Genomic DNA, 23,847 nt, shown 5'->3' on the forward strand with positions numbered 1-23,847 from the left:
CCACCAGCATATCGTAGTGTCTGCATTTTAGATCAGATTTAGTTTACCACCAGCATATCGTAGTGTCTGCATTTTAGATCAGATTTAGTTTACCACCAGCATATCGTAGTGTCTGCATTTTAGATCAGATTTAGTTTACCACCAGCATATCGTAGTGTCTGCATTTTAGATCAGATTTAGTTTACCACCAGCATATTGTAGTGTCTGCATTTTATGCTGTTGTAACGTGGCATTGAATTGTCCGGAGCGGGATTTAGCTCAGTCGGTTGAGTGCTCACTTGAGGTGCTTGCATTGCAGGATCGAACCACCTCGGTGGATCCATTCAGATGGTTGGGTTTTTTCTTGTTCCAACCAGTGCACCACAACTGGACAAAGGCTGTGGTATGTGCTTTCCTGTCTGTGGGAAAGTGCATATAAAAGATCCCTTGCTGCATTAGGAAAAAATGTAGCGGGTTTCCTCTGATGATTACAAGTCAGAATTACAAAATGTTTGACATGCAATAACTGATGATTAATTAATTAATGTGCTCCAGTGGTGTCGTTCAACAAAACAAACTTTTTTTAATTGTCAGTAGTATTGTACTGACTGCCACTAATACAATCACCTTCTGACACCATGTGTTGAGGGTTCTCGTTACAGGCAGTGTTTGCTGGTAGTGTTTGTTTGATCACTTATTTTTTCGCCATCAGTATACATCCTATTAAACTGTCAGGATATGCAACAATTCAAAATACCTCAACTCATTATGAATCTAAGCATTTACTCGTCTCCAGGTAAAAGTTAAAACATTTTGCTTGGGGAGTATCAGATGCATTTGTAGGTACATCTAATTATATGTGTTGGGAAATATATTTTTATATCACTACATCTGGAAAAAAACACCTATTTCATATTTTTTTAAAATAAAATGTTGGACAAAAATACCATATAATTAAGAATCAATTATCTTTAGTTGAAAAGTTTGGTGTCAAGAAAATATGCAATGAGGTGGGGGTGGAGGCTGGGGTGGGGTGACTGACAAGCAATTTTTTTTTATTGGAATTGAAAAATATATTTAAAAAATGAAAATTCACTTTTATCAGGGGGATTTCTACCCCTGAACCCCCCTGCACCTGCACCTGAATAGTCGGGTGTCAGTAGTTAGTGCTGCTGGGGTACGGTAATAAAAGAAAAATGGTGGTGTTTTGTAAACATCTTATTAACTGAAATGGAATAGCATTAGTGAGAATGATATTCTTGTACTGAACTAAAATAGAAGCATCAAGGAGATTTACAGTACAGTGGAGAGATCATGGCACCGGTCTTGTGGACTGGATAAAGGTCAGTTTGTTACTGCAGGCTCGACAATACAGAGACGGCGACAGCAGTTCGCTCCAGGATCTCACAGAGATTTCTTCAAGTACTTTCACTTCTGAAAGACCAACAAAGAGCAAGTGCTTTATTTATCTTTTATTTATTTATTTATTTATTTATTTATTTATTATATTTTATTTTATTTTATTTTATATTTGTTCATTCATTCACTCATTTATACCATTCATCCATTCATTCACTAATTTATTTATTTATTTATTCATTTTGGAAAAATAACATGAAAAATTATTTTGCAAACCATCATTTGCAAGGATTATGTAGTTTGGTTCATTATTCAACAGCAACTAGTGATATATAGAGAACAGTACATGAATGGCCATTTGGTACCATTTATCTTATACGAGTTACGTGTATTTTTAAAATGAGTTTGAGATGTTTTTAAACAAGGATAAATTGTATCTCTTGAACAAAAATATATAGTATTTGATATTCTCAAAATACATTTAAATGCCTTTTTTAAATAAAACATATTTATGGCACTTTCAGTTGACTTACATATGTGTTTCACGGAGCAATAAATTTCATGTTAACTTATATGTCACAGAGCAGTCAATTTTGATAATGTTTTCTACATTGGATGGTATGGCTGAGGTGACTGGGTCGTCAGCATGGAGCAGCCAATCACAAATCTAAAAAGTGATCTCTAATATATTAAGACTCCATCATATTAGGTCATGTGAGATTGAACAAGTACACCCTTGTCCCAAGTAGAAATTTCCACCACAAAGGGTGTACTTAAATTTCTACCCCATATGATGGAATCTTTTTCTCTCATGCATTTAGTCCCCATTGGCTTAATTTCAAAATTGTCCTAAGTAATTTCTGTCCTGGATTGGGCCCCTGGCCTCCAGAGACCGAACCCGGGGTGGACATGCTCGAAGCCTTAGTGGTATAGGAGCATGGAAAAGTCTTCACTCACTCACTCATGCATTTAGTAAATAAATTAGTATTTTACACGAACAGACAAAGATGGCTGAAAATGTAACTTTTTTATTTGACTATTTTATCTTAAATAGACTACACTATCATATTTGCTGTGTTTGTTTCATGTGTTAAATATAATTTAACACAATAGTTTTTATAATAAAAGTTTTAATAATGAAATATCAATCTAACAAATTAACATGATAGCTTTCATAATGAAGGTTTTAATGACAAATCATCATTCTACAACCCCTGCAATTGACTATGGCAATTGGCAGTGCCGTGGAATAATTAATTCTTCACCACACCATTTTTGCTGTGGACTACAGTATTTTTAATTTTTTATTTTCCAAGCATGTTTCTTGATGTGATGACCTCACATCACCAATTCACATTAATCTGATGTCATATATTACCAATGGTATCATCATGTTTGCCTTGTTAAGTGCAATCACGGCATAGCCCATACAAGATACATTTCATGAAGAGGGGGGAGGGTAGGACGTAGCTCAGTGGTACAGCGTTTGCCTGATGCATGACTGATCTTGGATTGATTCCCGTCAGTGGGCCCATTAAGCTATTTCTCGTTTCAGCCAGTGCTCCACAACTGGTGTAACAAAGACCATGGTATGTACTATCCTGTCTGTGGGATATTGAATATAAAAGATCCCTTGCTGCAAATCGAAAAGAGTAACCCACAAAGTGGCAACAACAAGTTTCCTCTCTCAATATCTGTGTGGTTCTTAACCATATGTCCGATGCCATATAACCATAAATAAAATGTGTTGAGTGCGTTGTTAAATAAAACATGTCCTTCCTTCTTTGATGGGATAGCTCTGTCCTATAAATACCTGAGCATGAGAGACTAAAATGGTCTCCAACAGGTGATCTCTTAAATGGTTGTGTAAGAAAGTTGAAAAACAAGCAATGTTTAAGAAAGTGATAACACATTGTGATGAACATGTGTGATGCTGTAACTGAGGAGAGAAGTATTTGACACCAGTGAGGGGCAGAAGGTTCAAGAACAAGCTGCACTGTGCCATATGAAAATAAAGTTCACACCCACTACTTAGTCAATATATTATATTATATGTTTGAGTATTATTTGTTCATTCATTCATTCATTCATTCATTCATTCATTCATTCAATCATCCATCCATCCATCCATCCATCCATCCATCCATTCATCCATCCATTAAAAAAATTATCATAAATATATACATTCATCCATCCATCCATCCATCCATCCATCCATTTATTCATTCATTCATTCATTCAATCATTCAATCATTCATCCATCCTATCATTCATTCATTCATTTTTGACTGGCCTCGGTGGCGTCGTGGTAGGCCATCGGTCTACAGGCTGGTAGGTACTGGGTTTGGATCCCAGTTGAGGCATGGGATTTTTAATCCAGATACCGACTCCAAACCCTGAGTGAGTGCTCTGCAAGGCTCAATGGGTAGGTGTAAACCACTTGCACCGACCAGTGATCCATAACTGGTTCAACAAAGGCCATGGTTTGTGCTATCCTGCCTGTGGGAAGTGCAAATAAAAGATCCCTTGCTGCTATCAGAAAGAGTAGCCCATGTAGTGGCGACGGCAGGTTTCCTCTCAAAATCTGTGTGGTCCTTAACCATATGTCTGATGCCATATAACCGTAAATAAAATGTGTTGAGTGCATCATTAAATAAAACATTTCTTTCAGACATTCATTCATTCATCAATGGGTTTCATAAATTAATTAACAATGGTTTATATATAACATATACTCAGTGAGCAGGTGAAAGCACTGAGTGTTCTGGACATTACCAGTGCTCCACAACTGACATATCAAAGGTTATGGTACAGTATGTGTAATCCTGTCTGTGATTTGTACAAGTTGTTTGCTGGTTACTGGTAACAATATAATTCCAGCCCTTGTGATGACAGTAGATTTCTCCATACACACAAGTCTAAGCGTGCTAGGTGAGAATGCATACATGTGAGATGAACAGAGTTGAACGTTTTTCAGAATCCCAGAGTTTTAATCATCTGTACAGTGTTTATGGATTTTCCACTGTTTGGCCAAATTTGTCCATGTTCTCGGCTAAAACTTATGATAATGGTTTGACTGATGCTTTGCATACATTCTGAATGGGACCCACCATTCTAGATCATTGTGCAATCCATACTCTACAACCAACAGGGAACATTTTATTCAGTATCGCGTCACAATTTGCAGTGCAAATTTCACAGATCACTACACAATTATATAACCTTAAATACCAGTTGCTAATAAATTTTCAAACTGATAGCAAATGTTGTTAATTAACATTTGAAAATAAAATCTTCTCTCGCCAATTTCAGGATCCAAACACCAGTATTAAAATTTCTGGGTTTTTTTTGTTTTTTGTTTTTTTGTTATAATTCACTTTCATCCCTGGTTAAATGTATTATATAAAACAAGATGATAGATGATATCCTAGCTCCAGGTGTGGTGAATTGCCGTCAGTAGATCCATCATGGGGTTTTCTGTCACAACTAAATATTGCCCTATATTTGATATATAAAAGGGTCATACGACTAGTATATCAAAGGCCATAATATGTGCTATCCTGTCTTTGGGATGGTGTATATAAAAGATACTTGCTACTAGTGGAAAAATGTAGCAAGTTTCCTCTAAGACTATATGTCAGAATTACCAAAGCTTTGACATCGAATAGCTGATAATTAAAAATGTATGTGCTCTAGTGGTGTTGTTAAATAAATCAAACTTTAACAAATCGTTCTTTCCTAGCTGCAGTGTGTTAAATGTTGTTGTATGTGGTCAACAGTGTCACTGTTCTGTAGCCTCAGTGGAGTCTGTGTCCTCAGTTTTATATGGACTTAAATCCAATTAAGGTTCCGGCATGATGTCCTGGGCATTCACCTCATCTACCAGGGCAGTGTATTAACAGTTAAATGTTAGTTGTTAGTGAGAGAGAAGTCAGTGTACCGGCCTTACATCTACCCACTAAGATGCTTTGGATGGGAGCTGATACCAGGGTGAGTAGAATCGAGCACAGCCAAGCTCTTTATTCTGTAGTGGTTACAGATGTTAAACATCAAAATAATGTACACTGCTAGAAGTGAAAGTCCTTTGTCTATTAATAATGAAGTAAGATACGTAATTTTAGACTACCAACTGCCAGCAGAAAGTTGGCCAGCTTTCTGCTGTCACGACTTCTACGACTGTCCAGTTGCTAGTCTGAGCACTCTTACAAGTCAATTCTTGTCATATAACCCATTAGTTGTTACTCTGAGCACACCTGTCTCAAGTCCGGAGTTTGGGAAATTACAATGTAACCATCGAGTTGGCCAACTTTCTGCTGGCAGTTGGTAGTCTGATGCTAGCATACCACTCAAGCCAGTACTGTAGTTGTAACAGTAATTTTAATATATGTGGAATTAGAATCCTCAAATTGTGCTGTGGTTAAACTAAACACAGGAGAGATTGGTGCTACTTTTCTGTGAAGATACAATTTTAAATTGACTAGGAACAGACGCATCCTTGGAGGAAACTTGAAAATTAATATTAATTATGTGGTAAAAGAAAGTAAACATGAATAGCGATGAATTCCATTCTAGTTTGATTTACTATTTATGAGCTAATCCAGTCCTGGTGCTCTAATAATTTGATTTCAATCCATGTTATAAAACCAAATTATCAGAGCAATGGTTTCCTTTTGCAGTTTATATAAATATTTTAAATAGTTCAGATGAAGAAAGGATATGTAGACAAACTCAGTATTAATATTAATATTTTAAGGACAATTTTCAATAATGAAATTAAAATGGACTGTATTGAAATTGGGTAATTATTTTTATCATCCATTAAAGGCTTTTGTAGGAGATATCGCTGGCACTATAATTTGTGTTATCACCGCAGGAGATATCGCTGGCATTATAATTTGCGTTATCACCGCAGGAGATATCGCTTCTTATAATCTTGATTGGACAAATTTTAATCACAAGACAATGTTTTGTTACATCACTGTGTTTGTTTCAGCACTAAACCTACCATTAGTGACGTCACGCCACTGCCGTTCTGCTAGTTAACGAGTCTACCACTGACATTCAACCCACATTACTGACATTGTTTACAACTGTTGCAAATGAAAAGTATGATAATGGATGATAAAAAGAATACCCCCCTCGTGTCTTGTGATATCATAATTTATCAGCACTCGTTGATAAAAGTTTTTATCAGTTCGTGCTGATAAATTATGATATCACAAGACACTCGAGGGGTATCCTCTATATATCAGAAGCAGTCAAAACGTTTGTAAAATTTGGTACAGAAAATGATGACAGACTAAATATTTCTACATCATTCATCAATAGAATCATCCTTCACCTCAAAGCATTTGGTCCAATTATCAGTGGTAAAGCATTCACTTGATGCTCACTCAGCCTGGGATCAATCCCTGTTGGTTTCCCATTGGGCCATTTCTCGTTCCAGCCAGTGTACCACAACTGGTGTATCAAAGGCTGTGATTTGTGCCATCCTGTCTGTGGGATGGTGCATATAAAAGATCCCTTGTTACCAATGGAAAAATGTAGCAGGTTTCAGATGATTGTCATTAAAGGCAGTTATTAGCATTTTGTGTAATTTGATAAGTGAACTTGGATACAATCACTATTTGTATTTGTGAAAATCTGTTCATCTGGAGGAAAGGTCATGACTAATGGCAAGCCAACAGTGTGACTGTGAATAACAGAAGTAAAAAAACAGAGATTTGCTTAAACATCTTTGACCATTGCATGATGGAATTGGGAAGCAGTTGAGCTTGCTGGAGTAAATTGATCTTACTTCAGCGTAACTCGCAGTCTGGGAATCAGAGCATGTCTCGGCAGTTATTAAGCTGCCCCTTTTGAAGGAAAATCCATTTCTCTGATGTCCGTGTATTGCAACAGAAGCCACAGGTTGTGAACTACATCTTTAGTATTAATAACTTGAAATGCATTTCTCTGATGTCCGTGTATTGCAACAGAAGCCACAGGTTGTGAACTACATCTCTAGTATTAATAACTTGAAATGCATTTCTCTGATGTCCGTGTATTGCAACAGAAGCCACAGGTTGTGAACTACATCTTTAGTATTAATAACTTGAAATGCATTTCTCTGATGTCCGTGTATTGCAACAGAAGCCACAGGTTGTGAACTACATCTTTAGTATTAATAACTTGAAATGCATTTCTCTGATGTCCGTGTATTGCAACAGAAGCCACAGGTTGTGAACTACATCTTTAGTATTAATAACTTGAAATGCAATTCTCTGATGTCCGTGTATTGCAACAGAAGCCACAGGTTGTGAACTACATCTTTAGTATTAATAACTTGAAATGCATTTCTCTGATGTCCGTGTATTGCAACAGAAGCCACAGGTTGTGAACTACATCTTTAGTATTAATAACTTGAAATGCATTTCTCTGATGTCCGTGTATTGCAGCAGAAGCCACAGGTTGTGAACTACATCTTTAGTATAAATAACTTGAAATGCATTTCTCTGATGTCCGTGTATTGCAGCAGAAGCCACAGGTTGTGAACTACATCTTTAGTATTAATAACTTGAAATGCATTTCTCTGATGTCCGTGTATTGCAACAGAAGCCACAGGTTGTGAACTACATCTTTAGTATTAATAACTTGAAATGCATTTCTCTGATGTCCGTGTATTGCAACAGAAGCCACAGGTTGTGAACTACATCTTTAGTATTAATAACTTGAAATGCATTTCTCTGATGTCCGTGTATTGCAACAGAAGCCACAGGTTGTGAACTACATCTTTAGTATCAATAACTTGAAATGCATTTCTCTGATGTCCGTGTATTGCAGCAGAAGCCACAGGTTGTGAACTACATCTTTAGTATAAATAACTTGAAATGCATTTCTCTGATGTCCGTGTATTGCAGCAGAAGCCACAGGTTGTGAACTACATCTTTAGTATAAATAACTTGAAATGCATTTCTCTGATGTCCGTGTATTGCAGCAGAAGCCACAGGTTGTGAACTACATCTTTAGTATAAATAACTTGAAATGCATTTCTCTGATGTCCGTGTATTGCAGCAGAAGCCACAGGTTGTGAACTACATCTTTAGTATAAATAACTTGAAATGCATTTCTCTGATGTCCGTGTATTGCAGCAGAAGCCACAGGTTGTGAACTACATCTTTAGTATTAATAACTTGGCTGTGATTACTCTAATAGGGAACCAGGGGCGGGACATAGCCCAGTGGTAAAGCACTTGCTCGATAATCGGTCAGTCTGGGATCGATCCCTGTCAGTGGGCCCATTGGGCTATTTCTCGTTCCAGCCAGTGCACCACGACTGGCATATCAAAGGCTGTGGTATGCACTACCCTGTCTGTGGGATGGTATATAAAAGATCCCTTGCTGCTAATTGAAAAGAACAGCCCATGAAGTAGCGACAGCGGGTTTCCTCTCTTAATATTTGTGTGGTCCTTAACCTTATGTCTGACACCATATAACTGTATATAAAATGTGTTGAGTACGTCGTTAAATAAAACATTTCCTTTGTCATCCATGTAACCGAAAATACAATGTGTTGAGTGCGTTGTTAAACAAAACATGTCCTTCCTATTAGGGAACCATAGCTCAGCTGGTAGAGTACATGTTGTAGGTGTGATGACTTACAAACAAATCTACTAGCTCTCACACTACTTACTGTGTATTTCAATATATTATAGCCTTTGACATTTAATTTGACTTTAAAGTGCCAATCCTACATTCTGAATGAAACAATATTATACATACTTTAGTATGTGTACACATATACACACATTTGGGTTTTGCCATTCTAGCTAATGGTATACAACTGGTATATCAAAGGATATGGTATGTGCTATCTTGTCTAAAGGACAATACACATAAAACATCTCATTCTATATGGTAACTGTTATGATTAAGGTTAAAAGCAGTGTTGAAATTAGTACATTAAAGTTTGTTTTGTTTAATGACACCACTAGAGCATATTGATTTATTTATTAATCATTGGCTACTGGATGCCAAACATTTGATTATTTTGACAGTTAGTCTTAGAGAGGAAACCCACTACATTTTTCGTTTAGTAGCAAGGGATCTTTTATATGCACCATCCCACAGACAGGATAGTACATAACACAGCCTTTGGTGCACCAGTTGTGGTACAACGAGAAATGGCCCAATGCGCCCACTGATGGGGATCGATCCTAGACCGACTGCGCATCAAGTGGATGCTTTACAACTGGGCTATGTCCCACCCCTAGTATATTTAAAACATAAAACAGCTATTGTTTAAAATGATGTATGTTACTTTTCTTCAGCATTACAACTTGATAATAGAGTTATTTGAACCCGTCTCTTCATCCTAGGCCAATGGCACATTGTCCTTAACGTAATAAACAGTTCTGTTCTCATTTTGTCCAGGTGTTGAGAACTTTGCACTTTGATTATTTCCCGCATTATGTAAGCCTTGTACTAACTATAATTAATTATAGCTGATCATATTGGCAGTCTGTTTGTAATGATTTGTGTACATGGGTTTACTCTGATGGAACCAATTAGTCAAGCATGTGTGTTTGTACTTTTGGAAATCTCATATTCTTTAGAATATAGAGACCATTTCCAGTGTGTGTTTTATAGTACTGTCAGTATCATACAGTAGATATAAAAACTGTATAATACAGTATTTTTATTCCTAAAATATATTGACATTAATGAAAGAAAGAAAGAAAGAAATGTTTTATTTAACGATGCACTCAACACATTTTATTTATGGTTATATGGTGTCAGACATATGGTTAAGGAACACACAGATATTGAAAGAGGAAACCTGCTGTTGCCGCTTCATGGGCTATTCTTTTCAATTAGCAGCAAGGAATCTTTTATATGCACCATCCCACAGACAGGGTGGTACATCCCACAGCCTTTGATATTAACAATAGTGAAACACATAATGGTAATAATATATCAAACACATAATCTCAACCTTAAAACAACAGTCACTGTTTTTGTGAACTTTACACTCGGCTATAATTAGCTGATGCTGATTGACAAATTTTTAAAACCAAAACATAAACATTGTCTAGTAGTGCTAATACTTTTAGGGTTTTTTAAAGTTTGCCTAACTGATTTGTTGAGCTTTTGAGGATTTTTTTTTTATTATTTTTTTTTTTTTAATACAAACATGAAATGAACTCTTTAAAAATCATTTGAAAAAGAAAAAGAACAAATTTAATTCTTGTTCATATAATCTTTACACAATTCATTTCTGTTTGTATAAAAATCTTTCTTTTCTCCATTTTTCTCGAAACTTCAAAAATATGTTAGGCAGTTATGATATTGTAATGGCCGTCCCTTGATTGTCCATGAATTAATTGTATATTTTAAAACAGTCCTTCAACTATATCATAAGCACTGTAAAGCTTTGCACACATTCCTTTCATAAAACCAGCAAAACACCAATTTCAAAACCCGACATTGCTACTTTAACTGGGAAAGAATATGACGTCATTTACAAAAATTACATCAACAGTCAATTTCAATGTTACGCTTTTGCAAGTTAAAAAGAAAAGATTGATTATTTCAACAAATTTCAGTTATAATATTATTAAACATATTCATAATGTTTGCAAAGCTATAATTTATGTACCCACTTTATAAATTGGAATTAATTACAGCCATTTTTAGCTGTTATTATGACTATTAGTGTGAAAATTTTTCATTGTTATGTCAGTATCTATACATCAATCATTCAGCTGTTTTACTGAATATTATTTTAACTTCATTACCTATATGCAAACTAATGATAATTCTATAAAGTGTACAGTTGTAAATTGCTACACTCTTTGTCCTACCTCAAAAATGCAGGGTCCCACCATAATTTTCCACTTTTATGTCTGAGTATGCATGACCCATGTTTGAAACTGCACCGGGGTGGACAGCCCGATTAATGAATTTATGCTGCAAACCAAAAAGGGGTATTATGTATTACATGTAATAAAGATTGTTTTCAAGTTTCCTACCCCTTTCAAATGTTGTTAATATCTTCAGCAGACCTTCCGATTCTGTTCTCGCCCCCTTGTGCCACATCATTTTAGCTGCAAAATCCATGACCGCTGTCCCACGCAGGGAGCATTCTGATTGGTTATTCCCTTTGGCATGTCCCACCAACAATTTATTATTTTACTCCTGAATTTTATGATGAAGAGAGTGATTAGGAGGAATAGTTTTCACATTTTGAACACTGCGCAGAACTGGAAGGATGGACGGATACACAAGAGCTTCTAGTTTTGTTAGCTAGTTCAAAGGGTACTACTCAAACCTTACACTTGGATTTGTCCAACCAGGACAAACGGTCATATCACACACTGATATGGCTTGGATTTGTCCAACCAGGACAAACGGTCATATCACACACTGATATGGGAATTCAACCATAAGTTTGTGATGAATGCCAGCAGAACTGGTGGATAGCACATTTAGAAGCAATACGGAGGAAACCCAATGAATCAGTCGCTAACTTGGCTGATGATTTAAGGCAAATGACCCATCAAACATATTCTGACCTGGATGTTAGGACACAGGAAACAACTGCCCTGAACCACCTTTACAGGACAATCACACCAGGGTCAAAATTTCACTGAATTTTGATCAAGGATGTAAATCTGTTCTAGATGCAGCTGAAGTCATTGAAAGATACGAAACACTTGTAGAAAGTATGGAAATGTTTTTATTTTTTTTATTTGTAAACATTGTTAAAGATCCGGCTGATCTTATTGTAAGAGGGGGTGGTGTAATTGCCATCCCTTGATTGTCCATTAATTAATTGTATATTTTAAAACAGACCTTCAACTATAACATAATCATTGTAAAGCTTTGCATACATTCCTTTCATAAAACCAGATAGATGAAATGTTCACAGCAAAACACCAGTTTCAAAACGTGACATTGCTACTTTAACTGGGAAAGAATATGACGTCATTTACAAAAATGACGTCAACAGTCAGTTTCAATGTTAAGCTTTTGCAAGGTTAAAAGAAAAAAATTGATCATTTCAATAAATTTCTGTTTTAATGTTATTAAAGATATTTATCAAGTTTAAGTACAATGGTACTTGAACTGTAGGGTCACCCGAGGGCTATTACAATTGATGATGTGCTTTATTTTTAACAATGAAATAAAATAAAAGACAACTGTGGGTGTAATCAGTATAATATTACACAATGATGTATAACTCTTTATGTGAGTGTCTGATGTACTCAGTGGGAGAACTGCACAGCACACCGAGTGGTAAGATTTCCTGGTATCTGCTGAGTCGTGTTAAGACTTGGTGATGCTGACCAGGATTAGACACCACGAACTCGCCCAATCTCACCGGGGCTTTGATCGCTCTCACCGGTCAGTTTGACATCAAAATTAATAGCCAATTAGTTTGGCTTTTCATTTGGAGACCTTTTCTTTATCGGAGCTTGCAGAATATTGTTTCCTGCATAAGTTAGGAACGCCACTTGAAAGAGGGATTAAATGTCAAAGACTATGATGGCAAGGTGCAGTACTTAATTTGACACTTGCAGTTGTTTGTAAAAGAATAGCCTATGTGAAGGTAGCATTTTTGTGTGCCACATGTTTTTAATAGTTACAGTGTATGGTATTTATTTTTGTGTGCCACATGTTTTCAATAGTTACAGTGTATGGTGTTTATTTTTGTGTGCCACATGTTTTCAACAGTTACAGTGTATGGTGTTCATTTTTGTGTGCCACATGTTTTCAACAGTTACAGTGTATGGTGTTCATTTTTGTGTGCCACATGTTTTTTCAACAGTTACAGTGTATGGTGTTCATTTTTGTGTGCCACATGTTTTCAACAGTTACAGTGTATGGTGTTCATTTTTGTGTGCCACATGTTTTCAACAGTTACAGTGTATGGTGTTCATTTTTGTGTGCCACATGTTTTCAACAGTTACAGTGTATGGTGTTCATTTTTGTGTGCCACATGTTTTCAACAGTTACAGTGTATGGTGTTCATTTTTGTGTGCCACATGTTTTCAACAGTTACAGTGTATGGTGTTCATTTTTGTGTGCCACATGTTTTCAACAGTTACAGTGTATGGTGTTCATTTTTGTGTGCCACATGTTTTCAACAGTTACAGTGTATGGTGTTCATTTTTGTGTGCCACATGTTTTCAATAGTTACAGTGTATGGTGTTCATTTTTGTGTGCCACATGTTTTCAATAGTTACAGTGTATGGTGTTCATTTTTGTGTGCCACATGTTTTCAATAGTTACAGTGTATGGTGTTCATTTTTGTGTGCCACATGTTTTCAATAGTTACAGTGTATGGTGTTCATTTTTGTGTGCCACATGTTTTCAATAGTTACAGTGTATGGTGTTCATTTTTGTGTGCCACATGTTTTCAATAGTTACAGTGTATGGTATTCATTTTTGTGTGCCACATGTTATTAATAGTTACAGTTTATGGTATTTATTTTTGTGTGCCACATGTTTTCAATAGTTACAGTGTATGGTATTCATTTTTGTGTGCCACATGTTATTAATAGTTACAGTGTATGGTATTTATTTTTGTGTGCCACATGTTTTCAATAGTTACAGTGTATGGTATTTATGGGATGAGATGTAGCCCAGTGATAGAGCGCTCGACTGATGCATGGTCGATCTGGGATTGATCTCCATTATTGGGTTCGTTGGGCTATTTCTCGTTCCAGCCAGTGCACCATAACTGGTATACCAAAGGCTGTGGTAGGTGCTATCCTACTGATGGAAAAATGTAGTGGGTTATCTCTCTAAGACTATATATATTATATTACCAAATAGTTGACATCCAACAGCCAATGATTAATAAATCAATGTTCTCAAGTGGTGTTGTTAAACAAAACAAACTTTAACTTTAAACTTTTACTTTATCAAACCATTATATGACTGGTATATCAAGGGCCATGTTTTGGCCGCCCTGTCTGCACTTCAGAAGCAGAAGTCTATGTGGCAGCTACTGGTTTCTCTTCTATGCACTTTAGACACAAGTGTTACCATTAGTTGTTGATCTAATAATATGCTAATGTTGTTAAATAATACTTTTTCTTTCAAAGCTGGTCTGGCAGAGTCAAGCTGATCCCCATCACTGTTATTGCTTCCCATACATAATAGATAGATGAACTGATTTCCAATAGCTGTTCTTCCTAAGATCTCCAAATGACTGTTTCCTTTATATTTATAGATAGATGAACTGATTTCCAATAGCTGTTCTTCCTAAGATCTCCAAATGACTGTTTCCTTTATATTTATAGATAGATGAACTGATTTCCAATAGCTGTTCTTCCTAAGATCTCCAAATGACTGTTTCCTTTATATTTATAGATAGATGAACTGATTTCCAATAGCTGTTCTTCCTAAGATCTCCAAATGACTGTTTCCTTTATATTTATAGATAGATGAACTGATTTCCAATAGCTGTTCTTCCTAAGATCTCCAAATGACTGTTTCCTTTATATTTATAGATAGATGAACTGATTTCCAATAGCTGTTCTTCCTAAGATCTCCAAATGACTGTTTCCTTTATATTTATAGATAGATGAACTGATTTCCAATAGCTGTTCTTCCTAAGATCTCCAAATGACTGTTTCCTTTATATTTATAGATAGATGAACTGATTTCCAATAGCTGTTCTTCCTAAGATCTCCAAATGACTGTTTCCTTTATATTTATAGATAGATGAACTGATTTCCAATAGCTGTTCTTCCTAAGATCTCCAAATGACTGTTTCCTTTATATTTATAGATAGATGAACTGATTTCCAATAGCTGTTCTTCCTAAGATCTCCAAATGACTGTTTCCTTTATATTTATAGCACCACTAGTCCAAAATTCTCACCAGTGAAACCCGTCTTTTGTTAACTGATTATTGTATATTATGTAATCAGTTTTGTATGTGATGCTTAAATATGTTCTATGGATCACTGATCTGAAATAAAAATCTATTATTATTATTATTATTATTATTATTTAAATAAGAATTGTTTGTTATTTTTCGATGTATAACCGTCACAAATTGTATAAAATCTCATAGCATAGCAAAGCGATTTAATTTATACTAAATTTGTGACTTGTACATTGGTCATCTGATGTCATCTAAAAGGTCATCTGATGTACATTAATAAATTGACAAAAAACACTTATAAACAATTGTTATTATTACAAACAACAGCACGTATTCAGGTAAAAATACACATAAACAGTTTCTAACATCCTGTCCATGATCTGTTTTTTGTTAGTGTCCTATTTGATGTAATGACATAATTTTGTAATGTTTATTGAAGAATAACATTATTTTTTTTAGTGACATCTTCCAAACAGAATAGAGTAATTATAATGCACTATTGTGTTTAAAAATTAGTTTGTGTTTGTGTTTTCTTACAGGTATTGCCAAATCGATGATTCTCCCCGATGTGGTGTGTTTTTAAATGTTAATTTGTGTTTGTGTTTTGTTTACAGGTATTGCCAAATCGATGATTTTAATGTGGTGTGTTTTTTAACATTAAGTTGTGTTGGTGGGTTGTTTTTTAAATATTGCCAAATTGATGATTCTCCCCGATGTGGTGTGTTTTTAAACGTTAATTTGTGTTTGTGTTTTCTTACAGGTATTGCCGAATCGATGGTTCTCCCCGATGTGAGTAACCGCCTCCATGTTGGTTTCACTCGACCATATAATGGGCTGTGGCAGGAGTAAATGTGACTCCCAAAACAGCATTGACGATGTCAAGGACCACAAACTCATAAAGCCGAAGTCTATCGGCGGCGGCGGTGGTGGGAAGGCAGAGAAAAACAATAAAATCAGTAAGTGATTTGGAAATTAATTTAATCGTCTGATGAACAAATCTAAAATATAAAAAAACCTGTTTGATATAAATTAATTATATTTGAAAACAGCAAAAGCAGATTTGAGTCTTTCATGCTATCAGATATGATCATTGAAAACCCCCAGATACTTTAAACAGACATTCCTGGTTTGGCAGACATTGTTTCGTAGCGATTAAAACTATAAATTGATGAGGCAAACACTTGACCAGCCCTTTATGTTAACTTTTCCATCTAGGAGCCAGATGGCCCCTACTTGTGAATTATTTGGTTGCAATGTAAAGGGCTGTTGACATTAAACAAAAATTGTTGACCCTCATTTTGAAAAAAAAACCCACTAATGTTTTATACTGTTTATTTATTCATAGGCCACAATGAATAATGTTTATTTTTAATGTCAGTAATAATATTCATATACTTATCAGTGTTTGACACCCAATAGCCGAAGTGTATTATTGTGCTCGTCTGTCAGTAAACATTCATTGATTAATTCATCTGATGACATCATGTATTAGTCTTAATCTTTTGTTGTTGTTTTTTTAACTCAAAACAAAGGCTTTGTTTGTATGTACTTGGTGCTATACTTGTTTTTATCAGTGCAGTGCATACACATTATATTATATACAGAACCTTTTCATTGTTCACATTTCTGCACAAAGTGTATTTAGCATGCAGGAAAAGTTGATTGATCAAGCTATTTTTGTACATGATTGTGTTAGGAAAAATCCTTCCTGTGAGTTTTTCTCAGCACATACCATTTTCATTCTGAATCTAATTGGATCTGTTCTGTTAATTTCTCTTTGAAAATGTCTCCTGTTCTTTTCTTTTGGTAAAATTTCATAGGTCTAGAATCTGCCATCTTCTTTGGCACGTTGCCATCACACACAGTAGCCATCATGGCAAAGATGACACCGTATCATACAAATATAGGATGACTCTTTCTTGTACAAGTATTGAACTTTTACATTAAAATGTAAAAACAAAAATCTTTTTAGTTGATGTGGGTGTAAAACTTAATGGGCCAAATTTATGAAGCCTGTTTTTCCTAAATGCAGGTGATTAAGCATTGTAAATGTCTGTAGTTACACGACTGTAAGACATAAACAGGATTAAGCATTGTAAATGTCTGTAGTTACACGATTGTAAGACATAAACAGGTGATTAAGCATTGTAAATGTCTGTAGTTACACGACTGTAAGACATAAACAGGATTAAGCATTGTAAATGTCTGTAGTTACACGATTGTAAGACATAAACAGGATTAAGCATTGCAAATGTCTGTAGTTACACGATTGTAAGACATAAACAGGTGATTAAGCATTGTAAATGTCTGTAGTTACACGATTGTAAGACATAAACAGGATTAAGCATTGTAAATGTCTGTAGTTACACGATTGTAAGACATAAACAGGATTAAGCATTGTAAATGTCTGTAGTTATACGATTGTAAGACATAAACAGGTGATTAAGCATTGTAAATGTCTGTAGTTACACGATTGTAAGACATAAACAGGATTAAGCATTGCAAATGTCTGTAGTTACACGATTGTAAGACATAAACAGGATTAAGCATTGCAAATGTCTGTAGTTACACGATTGTAAGACATAAACAGGATTAAGCATTGCAAATGTCTGTAGTTACATGATTGTAGGACATAAACAGGATTAAGCATTGCAAATGTCTGTAGTTACACGATTGTAAGACATAAACAGGATTAAACATTGTAAATGTCTGTAGTTACACGATTGTAGGACATAAACAGGATTAAGCATTGTAAATGTCTGTAGTTACACGATTGTAAGACATAAACAGGATTAAGCATTGCAAATGTCTGTAGTTACACAATTGTAAGACATAAACAGGATTTGTACATTTGGTCCAATATATTTTTATATGAGATTTAGATTTATTCAACGTAAAATTACATTCCAATTCATTGGTTCTTTTTTGACATGAAATGAATGTATGTACAATGTTTAATGGCTACTGAATTAATAGCTTTAAACTGAGATGTGTTGAAGTGTAAATTCCTTGCATGTTATAAATATTATTTATTTTAATATCACATAAAGATATGGAATACAAAGAAAAACACAAATCACAGGGGAGTAATAACATTCAGTTTGATGAAATGTTTTCTTATAAAGGACCTTTTTTCAACATCTGTATCATACATTACATTGCTGGAGTACATCTTAACAGTTACACAAAACGACAAAAATCAATAAAACGTGCTAGCAAAACTATTAACAAATTGACAGATAGTTTTGTCCGACATTACTCGAGAAAACGACATACTCTGAGAAGTCATAACTACAAGAAGTACACACTTAAACTGGCAATCACGACCGGTGAAGAGTTTGTCGGTGCGAACCAGTCCTAATGGCCAGCCACTCTGTCTGGGCTGATGTTAGACGTCTAACGTTATTAGGTTCCCCGTTACAGCCCGTGCTGATCTATGGGCTGTGATTGGCCTGACCCAGTGCTAAGGTTGCTCTCTTTATTGCTAGCGATGAAGATGGAAAAGTCTTCCAGCGAATCCCCCTAATTTTGATCACAGAGTACCAGTATCAATAGCCCATACAGACAGCCGAGAACCAACACAGACATTCATGTTATGAATCATAATACAACTGTTGTGTATGTCTTCCACGTTATTTGAGACCAAAATCAGCTTGGTTGAGGTAGAGAGGAAGAGAAGGTCCTGGTTTAAGATACAGAGAGGGATGGCTAGATCCTCAATTGAGGTTAAAAAAAAGAGGTCAAGTGGCTCCTTGTCTTTGGTAGTGCAGAGGTTAAATGGCTCCTTGTCTTAGGTAGGGTGGAAGTTCAGTAACTGCTTGTCTTGGGGGGAGGGGGGGGGGTATTGAATGGCTTCTTGACTGAACTAAGGTAAAGGTTAAGTGATTCCTTGTTGAATGTATGCAGGAGATTGAATGGCTCCTTGTCTGAATTAAGGAGGATGTTAATTGGCTCCTTGTCTGAAGTAGGGATGATGAGTGGCAAATTGTCTCAGGTAGGAAGTTAAGTGGCTCCTTGTGTAAGATAGGGAGGAGGTTAAGTGGCTCCTTGTGTAAGATAGGGAGGATATTAAATGGCTCTTTGTGTAAGATAGGGAGGAGGTTAAGTGGCTCCTTCTGTAAGATAGGGAGGAGGTTAAGTAGCTCTTTTTGTTGGATAGGGAAGAGATTAAGTGGCTCCTTGTGTAAGATAGGGAGGAGGTTAAGTGGCTCCTTGTGTAAGATATGGAGGAGGTTATGTGGCTTTTTGTGTAAGTTAGGGAGGAGGTTAAATGGCTCTTTGTGTAAGTTAGGGAGGCGGTTAAGTGGCACTTTTCTTGTATTGGAGGTTAAGTAATGCCGTCTCTGAGGTAATGAGGAGAATTAATTAGATTATTAAGTAGAACTTTAGAAGGTGCTCTAGTGGTGTCATTAAACAAAACAAACTTTCTTTTTTGGTCTAATAAATGTTAAATATGCAATTATATGATCACACCATATGTATACTTCCAAAATATTCTTTTAAACATCTTGAAAGACAATGAAACTGACCAATTGGCATGATCCTAAGTTAAAGCATGTAATTTGTCTTGGATACAACTTTCTGGTAAATTCAGAGGTTTTGTCTTTGACAGGTGTGCTTGAACAGTTCTTTGCTGGAAGCATGCCAAAAATTACCCACACCCACATACTTAAAATCTGTTTGAGAGATTAATACTTAAGAAAAAGATGTGCAGCTATTATGGGTAATCAAAATTAAATAGACTCGTGGAATCCTTTTTAACTCACATTGGGAAACACCAGGGAAAAACCCTCAGGATTTTTCATTTACTTTATAATATTCTCATAGCATATTTTACTAAGGCTTTGAACTCAAGGTTTGCTATCTTAAACACCTGCAGGCAGATCCAAAATATCAGCACATCTCATCGATATCAATTAAAACTGACATTGCTGTCGATCAAATGCTCCAGAAAACAATATTGATTTTTTTTAAAGTGTTTGGTATTTTTACAAAATTGTGCAATATTTTGTAACTGCCTGTAGAAATAAACTAGAGATAATCATTGCCATGAATTTGTTTTCTTTGTTAATTTGAAGACCACATTTAGCCAGCGGGTTCAACCTTTAAATGTTTTACAGGCCCAGATTAGTTTTAGAACTAGGTTAATAAAGTCATTGCTGGATAAATATAATTCTGGCAAGGTCAGTGCAAAAGGATTTTGTTGTTTTGGGTAAGTACTATCTGTTGTAGATATTCCCTAGGGGATCTGCCCTTGATGATAGGTGATGATGAGGCCCAACAGGTTGTGTCAAGTTTAAACCAGTACTGTAGAGCTTCTACCGGCCTCGATAGTGTAGTGGTTAATTAAGCCATAAGACTTGAGGCTGGGAGGTACTCGGTTCATTTCCCAGTACTGTCTCCCACCCAGATCAAGTTTAACTACTCAATAGTTGAGGTGTTTACAAGGCCACTACATTTACTTTTCTCTCAGTAACCACTAGCAACTCAGGCATGTGTCAAGCAAATTATATATTTTTTAATATATTTTTTGAAGGATCATGACTCGACCCCCTATAAACTTTGTTCGCCACAGTCCAGACCCCCCTCTGCTAAAATTCCTGCACAGTTACCTGCAGTTAACCATTAACCCACTGATCTGGACAGATAGCCCATATAGTTAAGGTGTGTACCCAGGACAATGTGCTTGAACCTTAGTTTGATAAAAGCATGGAAATAAGAAGTAATGAATGAATGTAGAGTTTCAAGCAGCACTGTTTTATGAATCGCCATGTCAACAACCACTTAAGTACTTTGTCACTATAAGAAAGAAGATGAATTTCACACTTTTGTAGGTCTCGCCTTTCAAGGGAATCTATCACTTTCCTAACACAATAGCCGATGATTAGGTAATAAATTAATGTGCTCTAGTGGTGTTGTTAAAGAAAACAAACTTTAACTTTAAACATTTACTTTTACTTTATCAATTCATTGCTATATCAAAGGCCATGTTTTGGCTGCCCTGTCTGCACTTCAGAAGCAGTAGCATATGTGGCAGCTGCTGGTTTCTTCTCTAAACAAAACTATACATGGTTACCAGCCACAATGCTTATTTCGATGCCTGGAGGTCTGAAACTTTGTAAAGAAATGACATGTTTTTCAAAATATATCTAGCCAGAACCTTGTATGCTATATATATATATATTTCTCCCATCCCTAGCTATGCAAGACAGACCCATTCCATGGCGTCAGCCCATACAGAATAAATCTGTCTTGCATGTGCTATTATGTCATTGAATTTAACATGGGGAGTATTAGGGCGTTAGTAATATTTGATGTCATATTAATGCGAGTTGGTTAGTTTTAAATCAATATTTTGTTATTAATACCTTCATTATAAAAGCTATCTTGTTAATTTGTAGTGTGAAATTACATTTAACATGAAACAGTTGCAGCAAATATGATCGTGTAGTTTATTTATGATAAAACTGTCAAATAAAGAAGTTACTTTTTCATTCATCTTTGTTTGTTCATGTAAAATAATTATTTATTTATCGAATGGATGGGAGAAAAAGATCATATGCGATCATGTGGGATAGAAAAAGCATACCCTCGGTGGTGGAAATTTCAACCCTGGGACTCTGCAAGCTTCGTCCCAGGTGGAAATTTCCACCAGTGAGGGTGTACTTTTTCACATGATCACATATGATGGAGTCTACTAGTATATAGAGGTATATAAGCTATGTTATATGTGTATATTTGCAGGTGACTGGAAGGAAAATGAAGACCCGGTCAGGACAGCAAACACTAAAGTCAGCAGTGGCAGTCAGCAGGAGAAATCATCGAGAAAACAAGAAGAAAAGCTGACAGCGTCGCCGCTCAGCAGCAGACCCAGCAACGTGAACGGGAACCTGCCAAACCAAAAAACACAGGACGCGGACAACACGAAGCCCACGGAGAAGAAGAAGACACCTACAGTGGCGGTGAGATTAACTTCACTGTAGTCTGTCCCATCCTCAGTCCCATCCTTCTCCGACCCATCCTCCGTCCCATCCTCCATCCCATCCTCCATCCCACCCTCCGACCCATCCTCTGTCCCATCCTCCGTCCCATCCTCCAACCCATCGTCTGTCCCATCCTCCGTCCCATCCACCATCCCACCCTCCGTCCCATCCTACGTCCCACCCTCCATCCCACCCTCCATCCCACCCTCCTTCCCACCCTCCGTCCCATCCTCCATCCCATCCTACATCCCACCCTCCATCCCACCCTCCTTCCCACCCTCCATCCCATCCTCCATCCCATCCTACGTCCCATCCTCCGTCCCATCCTATGTCCCACCCTCCATCCCATCCTACATCCCATCCTACATCCCACCCTCCTTCCAACCCTCCGTCACATCATCCGTCCCATCCTACGTCCCACCCTCCATCCCATCCTCCGTCCCATCCTATGTACCATCCTCTGTCCCATCCTCCATCCCATCCTGTGTTCCATCCTCCGTCCCATCCTCCATCCCATCCTCTGTCCCAAATTCTGTGGTATGAAAAAAGATGTTCCCTGTGGGAAGGACTATAGCTCTTCATTCTTATACAGTGAAAATATTCTAAACCCATGGAACCAAATGATAATTCTCTTCTGTATTCATAATTAACAAGGGATCATGAAAAGTGTTCGGTTTTTTAGAGAATTCTAGTTCACTGAGGGCCTGGTTTTGAAGGGATTCACTGTATATCCAATTAAGGTTCAAGCATATTATCCTGATAGGCACAGGTAAGTTAGCTACACTGTCTCTGTTCAAGCATATTATCCTGATATGCACAGGTAAGTTAGCTACACTGTCTCTGTTCAAGCATATTATCCTGATAGGCACAGGTAAGTTAGCTACACTGTCTCTGTTCAAGCATACTATCCTGATAGGCACAGGTAAGTTAGCTACACTGTCTCTGTTCAAGCATATTATCCTGATATGCACAGGTAAGTTAGCTACACTGTCTCTGTCAAGGCCAGTGGGTTAGTGGTTACTTCTTATTATATTTCAATTTATTTTGGTGTTTATATCCAATTAAGGTTCAAGCATATTATCCTGATAGGTACAGGTAATTATCTGACTATCTCTGTCAAGGCCAGTGGATTAGTGGTTACTTCTTATTATTATATTTCAATTTATTTTGGTGTTTATATCCAATTATGGTTCAAGCACACTGTTCTGGGCACACACCTCAGCTATCTGGGCTGTCTGTCCAGGACATTAGGTTAATGGTTAGTTGTTGGTGGTTAGTGAGAGAGAAGTCAGTGTAGTGGGCATACACCTACACATTTAGCTGTTAAGCATAAAGAATGGCCAAATAATTTTCCATTCCTGAACAATAATGGAGACACGGCCCGCTAAGTGTATTTTAAAGCTTGCTGTGGGTGGGAGCCTGTACCGGGATGTGAACCCAGTATTTACCAGCCTTATATCTGATGGCTTAACCACGACACCACCGAGGCTGGTACTGGGCTGTGAACCCAGTACTTACCAGCCTTATATCTGATGGCTTAACCACGACACCACCGAGGCTGGTACTGGGCTGTGAACCCAGTACTTACCAGCCTTATATCTGATGGCTTAACCACGACACCACCGAGGCTGGTACTGGGCTGTGAACTC

At 36.6% G+C, this 23,847-nt stretch overlaps 1 protein-coding gene across 1 annotated transcript in view; it reads left to right on the forward strand.

Moving 5' to 3' along the window:
• The window catches only part of LOC121384453, a 75,354-nt gene that overhangs the window by 35,594 nt on the left and 15,913 nt on the right, over window positions 1-23,847 (forward strand). The window contains exons 2-3 of the mRNA XM_041514852.1: window positions 15,976-16,171; window positions 21,960-22,177. Coding sequence (XP_041370786.1) covers window positions 16,021-16,171; window positions 21,960-22,177 — 369 coding nt within the window. The 5' untranslated portion in view covers window positions 15,976-16,020. The remainder of the gene's footprint in view (window positions 1-15,975; window positions 16,172-21,959; window positions 22,178-23,847) is intronic.

Source organism: Gigantopelta aegis, chromosome 10 (genome assembly GCF_016097555.1).
Source record: "Gigantopelta aegis isolate Gae_Host chromosome 10, Gae_host_genome, whole genome shotgun sequence".
NCBI lineage: Eukaryota > Metazoa > Mollusca > Gastropoda > Neomphalida > Peltospiridae > Gigantopelta > Gigantopelta aegis.